This window comes from Octopus bimaculoides, chromosome 25, assembly GCF_001194135.2.
Source record: "Octopus bimaculoides isolate UCB-OBI-ISO-001 chromosome 25, ASM119413v2, whole genome shotgun sequence".
Taxonomy (NCBI): domain Eukaryota; kingdom Metazoa; phylum Mollusca; class Cephalopoda; order Octopoda; family Octopodidae; genus Octopus; species Octopus bimaculoides.
Window position 1 is genome coordinate 13,739,126 of NC_069005.1, and position 6,614 is coordinate 13,745,739.

General features: G+C 38.8%; 1 protein-coding gene across 1 annotated transcript in view; it reads left to right on the plus strand.

Annotated features, from left to right (window-relative positions):
• Positions 1 to 6,110, plus strand: part of LOC106876107 (50 kDa hatching enzyme) — a 12,957-nt gene extending 6,847 nt beyond the window's left edge. The window contains exons 3-7 of the mRNA XM_052976828.1: positions 1,433 to 1,557; positions 2,189 to 2,270; positions 2,693 to 2,829; positions 4,333 to 4,578; positions 5,989 to 6,110. Coding sequence (XP_052832788.1) covers positions 1,433 to 1,557; positions 2,189 to 2,270; positions 2,693 to 2,829; positions 4,333 to 4,578; positions 5,989 to 6,110 — 712 coding nt within the window. The remainder of the gene's footprint in view (positions 1 to 1,432; positions 1,558 to 2,188; positions 2,271 to 2,692; positions 2,830 to 4,332; positions 4,579 to 5,988) is intronic.
• The last annotated feature ends 504 nt before the right edge of the window (positions 6,111 to 6,614 follow it).

The following is a 6,614-nucleotide window of genomic DNA, read 5'->3' on the forward strand; positions in this document are numbered from 1 at the left end:
GACCGACGCCTGCATAGAGGGACTGAACTCAAAACCACTTACTTTACAAGGCGAACTTCTTAAACCTACAACTAGAACCAATCAACCAATCAATGATGCGAAATAAGTCATCATTAGAGTTTCGTGCCCAGCGTTTCTCGAGGTGCATAGGCGTGGCTGTGTGGTAAGCAGTTTGCTTCCCAACTACAAGGTCGCTGGTTCAGTCCTACTGTGTGTCATCTTGAGCAAGTGTCTTCTAATATAGCCTTGGGCCGACCAAAGTTCTGTGAGTGGATTTGGTAGGCGGAAACTGAAAGAAGCCCATCGTATGTGTGTATGTGTCTTTGTGTCTGTGTTTTTCCCCCACTACCGCTTGTTCCCCACCGCTGCTTAACCCCCACAACCGCTTGACAACCGGTGTGGGTATGTCTACATCTCCGCAACTTAGCGGTTCGGCGAAGGTACTAATAGAATAAGTACCAGGCTTTAAAATAAATGTTGTGAGGGGTCGATTCGTTTAACAAAAATTCTTCGAAGCGGCACCACCCCGGGCACCTGCATCACAATCACATGTGCATGACAAGGTGATTTCATATCAAGATAAACAGCGCATGACCTTGCAGGTGGGGCCCAGTTAGAATTTTCTTCAGGTCGAGAGCCCATCTACTCAAAAGGTTCCTGAATAAGGTTTGTTTAAGGATGATGAACGAAACACCCAACTTTCCAGAGGTGATTCATTCAAACCCCAAATAATTCCTCTCAACACATGGCTATGATGCTCCCCTACTACTCCTATTCATGATCAGAAATGTACATATCGTCAGCTACTAAGAGACATGTTCAAGTGGTAAAGGTCAAGCAACTGACAAGCATAATATTGTGAGCCCGACGCTCTAACCACTGAGCCACGCAACTTCACTATTATTATTATTATTATTTTATGTTTGACTTTTGTTTTGCATTTGTACAAGTTGGATCCAAGTCTCACCCAGAGACCTCAAGAGACAACAAGTTAGAAGTTCATGTAGGTGTTATGCCTAGGGTACCATATATTTGGATTTGTACAGTTTTGTTCAAGTGAATGTTTAAGAAACCATAAGAAAATTATGTGTTTGTTTTAAAATTTGCGATCACATAGACAGAATTTTACGTAGGATATGGGCAGTTCCCATGAGCACTATCTTTTGAACTTCAGCCATTTTGGGGTTTCCTAGTATCTGAGCTAGGTAGTAATCAGCCCGTTTTGGGGTTTCCTGGTATCTGAGCTAGGTAGTAATCAGCCCGTTTCGCTGTCATTCCCAGGGCACCTATGACAATAGGTATTGTTTTCGTCTTCAGATTCCACATTTTTCTAATTTCTATTTCAAGATCTTTATATTTGCTCAGTATCATTTTTATTATTATTATTATCATCATTATTATTACTTATTGCAACCCTTTTTTTTTTTTGCAGTAAGTTCCAGGAATTCAATGGCCTGAAAGTTACCGGAATTTTAGATGATATGACTAAACAAAAGATGTTCAAGCCACGATGTGGTGTGAAAGACTTCTCTGCTGAAGGAGCTGCTTACAGAAAAAGTATTTAATACTACTTTCCTTCATTTTGCCTCGTTGTTCTACCTTTTTTTTTTGCTTTGTTTTTCATTAGTTTTGTTATTAGCTTTGTTATTTAGATTTTGTTTTGTTTTGTTTTTGTTTTTTGCTGTTTTGTTTTGTTATAAAACTTAGAAAACCTCAAGTCTGATTTTGACGGACAGAGGTCAGTTGTAAATCATACGGGTATGACTTTAATCTGCATCCGGTAGTGGTGGCCCTACCGGTAGAGTCTGCATCCGGTAGAGTGCATAATCACTCCATTAACTGTAGAAAAGGGGATCCCAAGGTTTTCTGCGATCTTACGCTGTGTCCACCTTCAGAATGACCCCACAATACGGCTTCTTTGAAAGCTCCGACAGATCCAAGGCTTCTTTTGTACATGGCATGATTAAACAGTCACATATAGAACCTGAGACATAAAAATGTCAATTAATCCAAAATATAAACCTTTACAAGTTAGAATAAACATAAAACGAGGTTTTACTTTGTCATGTTTGTGTATATACGTGGTTATTTGACTGGGGACTGCTGCTACTGCTGCTGCTCATATTTTCTTATCAAGTTTATATAAACACACACAGCCACCTTATAACTTGTTTTGTTTGCATTTCAGTTACAAAATGGAAGAAAAATGATTTGACATGGAGTGTGAGGGATTTCAGCAGAACATCAAGACTGAGTCGTACTGAACAACTGTAAGCAACACTTTATTTATTGTATGTGTGTGTGTGTTTTTTGTTGATGTTGTTGTTGTGGTTATTGCTATTGTTGTTATTGCTTTTATATTATAACCCCATCAAGATTGGTAGATTTGACTGATACCAAATATTTTATTACACTTATTACAGTAACTAGATGTATCCTTCATGCTCTGAGTTCAATTCCCAACAGGTCATTCTTCGTGTTTAACCTTCTTACAGCCGACACTTTAACTCTGATCTTCCTGTGACTGATGGCACTCACTCCAAGCATTTTAATGGAATTAATTCTCTGAACAACCAACAGCTTTTCTTCTTTTTTTCCCTCATAAAAGTACAATTAATCTTGTACCTAATCGAATGAAATCGATATCTTTTAACATACACCACCGTCTATCACGTTTCTCTTTTCTTCACAGAAATGCGATCAGAAAGGCCTTTAACCATTGGTCAAGCGTCACCCCATTAACTTTCCGAGAAGTCCCGCATGGAGGCGATATCGTTATCAGGTTTGCTGCAGGAAACCACGGCGATGGAAATAGTTTTGATGGACCTGGTAAGTTCCCAAGATTTCCTCATCCATTCCGTCAAATCGTTGAAATAGCAGCCAAATTTCACTCGAATCGTAGTCCAACCACCTCGCAGTCTTAAACAATGTAAAAAACCACATCAGGTAATGCACACCCGGATATACTAGGCCTCAAAGAAAAAAAAAGGCATGGTCACGGTTGGAACACAATTAGGCGTTGATATGTAGCTACAACAATAACACCAACAACAGCAAATATTGCTTCCATAAACCAACAAGAGAGGGTCCTTACAGACGATAGAGCTCCTAGAAGTAGCAGCTAAACCGCGCTCAAAACACATACTATTGTCTGTCTATGTATGTATATATGTATGTATAAGAAGACAATAGACCAGAGCCGTTTTATTAGGTTGGTCCATAATTATTGCGGCTTTCTTTCTATAAATTTTATTCAACAAAAACAATAACAACATTTAACAAAAACATCTTTACATGATTATTCCGGAGCATATTCACCATCTACTTCAATATCTGCTTGGCGTTTTGTTTAAATTTTTTGTTGTATAAAATTTATTGAAAAAAAAAGCCGCAATAATTATGCACCAACCTAATAATTCATGAGCACACTGGGAAGTACCCAGGGGGGGGCACATGGGTCTAGGATCCCCATGGGTCTAGGGGCCCAATTCTAACCTATGTAATAAATCGATACTATAAGACCCAGCCCATTGATTTTCCCAGGGGCGAACAATGCAGCTAAGGTGGCTCTGAAATACGCACGCACACATATATACACGAATGCGTCCTTGTGTTTGTCTCTCCGCCACTTGACAAACGTCTCCAGTTACCTTAGCAATTCGACAAAAAGAGACCGATTGAACAAGTAGTGAAGTTTAAAAAGCATAAGTAGTGAGGTCGATTGGATTGACTAAACCCTTTTCAAGAGTATGACCCCAGCATAGCCGCAGTCCAGTGGCTGAAATAAGCAAAAGAATAAAAGGATACGAATTTGTCTGATCCATAGGTTGCGAGTTCGAAACAAGTAGAGCTTTTGATAACAGTAGCGCAACAAGAGATCTCAACGTACAGACGTGGTGGCGGAGACGGGGGAACATTTAGGAGGAAAAAGGATAATTAAATCGGCACATCCCCACCGTGTTAATTAACATACGTAATGAGCAAGTGAAAATGAGCAAGTGGAAATTTAATACCTGCTCACCTCTTATTGTTTTTCGTTTCAGTCCACAGACATTTTGTGTACGAGGGGATGCTGAGAAGTTCCTGGCTTTGAGTAAAAGCAAATACAGGAAGATCAGTTAATTAGGATTTTATTCAACATATTCCCCTCTCAGATTCACACACATATTGCACCAGTCTTTTAGTTTTTCTAAGCCCTGTAAAAGGACTTGGAAGGTTGAGCCTCCAACCAGGCTTTTCGCGGTATTTTTAAAGCCAGGAATTTTTCAGTACACCTTCGTAATGGCAAAAATATGTAGAAACGCATCACGTGTCTAATTTCTTTATTTTTAGGTAGCGTTCTTGCGCATGCGTTCTTTCCAAGTAATGGTGACACCCATTTCGATGACGCAGAAAAATGGACTCTAAGAACAAACGATGGCATCAATTTGGAAATCGTCGCTGCTCACGAATTTGGACACGCTCTCGGTTTGGCACATTCTCAGGTGCAATCGGCTCTGATGGCCCCTTATTATAGGGGATATATTCCCAACTTCAAGCTAGACAACGATGACATCAGAGGAATCCAAAGTTTGTACGGTAAGTTTATTTTCATTATTATTATTATTATTATTATTATTATTATTATTATTATTATTATTATTATTATTATTATTGTCGTTGTCGTTGTTGTTGTTATGTTTGACTTTTGCTTTGTATTTGTATAAGCTGACTCCAAGTCTCACCCAGAGACCTCAAGAGACAACAAGTTAGCAGTTCAAGTTGGTGTTACGCTTAGGGTGTCATATATTTGGTTTTGCACACAGTATCGTTGTAGAGATAAGAAAGTTATAAGTTTGTTTAAAAATTTGAGATTACATTTTACGTAGGAAATGGGCAGTTTTCATGAGCACTATCTTTTAAATTTCTGCCATTTTGGGGTTTCCTGGTATCTGAACTAGCTAGGCATCAGCCCTTTTTGCTATCATTCCTAGGGCACCTATGACAACAGGTATTGTTTTAGTCTTGAGGTTACACATTTTGTCAATTTCTATTTCAAGATCTTTATACTTACTCAGTTTTTGGTAGGTCTTAACAGATATATTTATGTCCATTGGGACAGTCATATCAATGAGGAGGCTTGATTTTTGTCTGAAGTCCTTCAATATAATATCTGGCCTATTCGCATCTATCTTTCTGTCAGTTTGAATGGTGAAGTTCCAGAGGAGTGAAATGTGATCATTTTCAAGCACTGGAGGTGGTTTGTGTTACCACCAGTTTTTATCATGGGGCAAGTCCAGGTTTTTGCAAATTACCCAGTGAATATACTGTGCTGCTCTATCATGCCTGTTGAGATGCTCGGTAGGTGTAAGAAGACTGCATATGGAGACAGGAGACAACACGATCAATGGTTTCATTTTGTGGTTTATATACACGACATGTTGGGCTACTGCCGTTCTTTAATATGTTGGCAGGTAGCTCCTTGTAGGTAGGTATTTATCTTGGACTGCTATGATAAACCCTTCTGTTTCTGATTTTAAGCCAGAAAACACTAACCATTGATGGGTCAGGTCTTTGTTAACATCGGCATTATTAGCGCTCTTTGGGTACTTGCCATTGAGAGGTTTTTCTTGCCATTTATCGGTAAAAATATCTAAGGCAGCAGTTTAGCACGGCTTAGCTTTTTCTGTGCTTGTTTCCAATTACGTCTAATTCTGGAATTTGTTGTATTTGGAATTCACTCAGATATTCCTCTGCCTGTTTTGTTACTGAGCATAATGCTTTCTTGTTTTCGTGCTTTAAGACAAGCCTTAACATCCATTCATCAGAGTTTTTCAGGTAGGTGTTTAGGCGAGTTGTGCCAATCTTCATTGTTAATTCCAGTTGTAAAAGTCCACAGCCACCCTCTTTTCTTGGCTGGTAAAGTTGTTCTATGTCTACCTTAGGTGGGGTGCATTCTATGCATTGTCAGCAATTTTCGTATTTTTCTGTCAAGGTTACATATTTCAGTAATTGACCACTTAATGATATTGGGACTGAAAGTCACGACCACTATGTCTAAAGTATTGATCGCTTCGATTCCGCTTCTTGTATTTACCTCTGTCTTGAGTATTGCTCTTACTCTGCGATAACATCCTCTTCTTATCCTTTCCTTCATCATTGAATGTTTGATTCCATCACCTTCAAATATCCCTAACTGCTTTATAACATTCTGCTGGTCATGATTAACGTTAGATGTTTCTGTCATTTTTCTTTTGATAAAGGTAACTTTTACTCATTTATCGAGGCCAATGTAATCGATTGGACACCTCCCATCAAATTTCAGGCCTTTACTAGAAGGGATTATTATTATTATTATTGTTATTATTATTATTATTATTATTATTATTATTATTATTATTATTATTATTATTATTATTATTATTGAGTGAGAGAGCAGTGCATGCCATCAAGGTGACACTGGGGTAAAATATACGAAGCCCATTATACCCATCATGATTACCCATCTGATAAGGGTACACCAGGCACATGCATCACAACCATATGTGCGCGACATGGTGACCTCATATCAAGATAAACAGCGCATGACCTCGCAGGTGGGGCCCAGTTAGAATTTTCTTCAGGTCGAGTAGCCC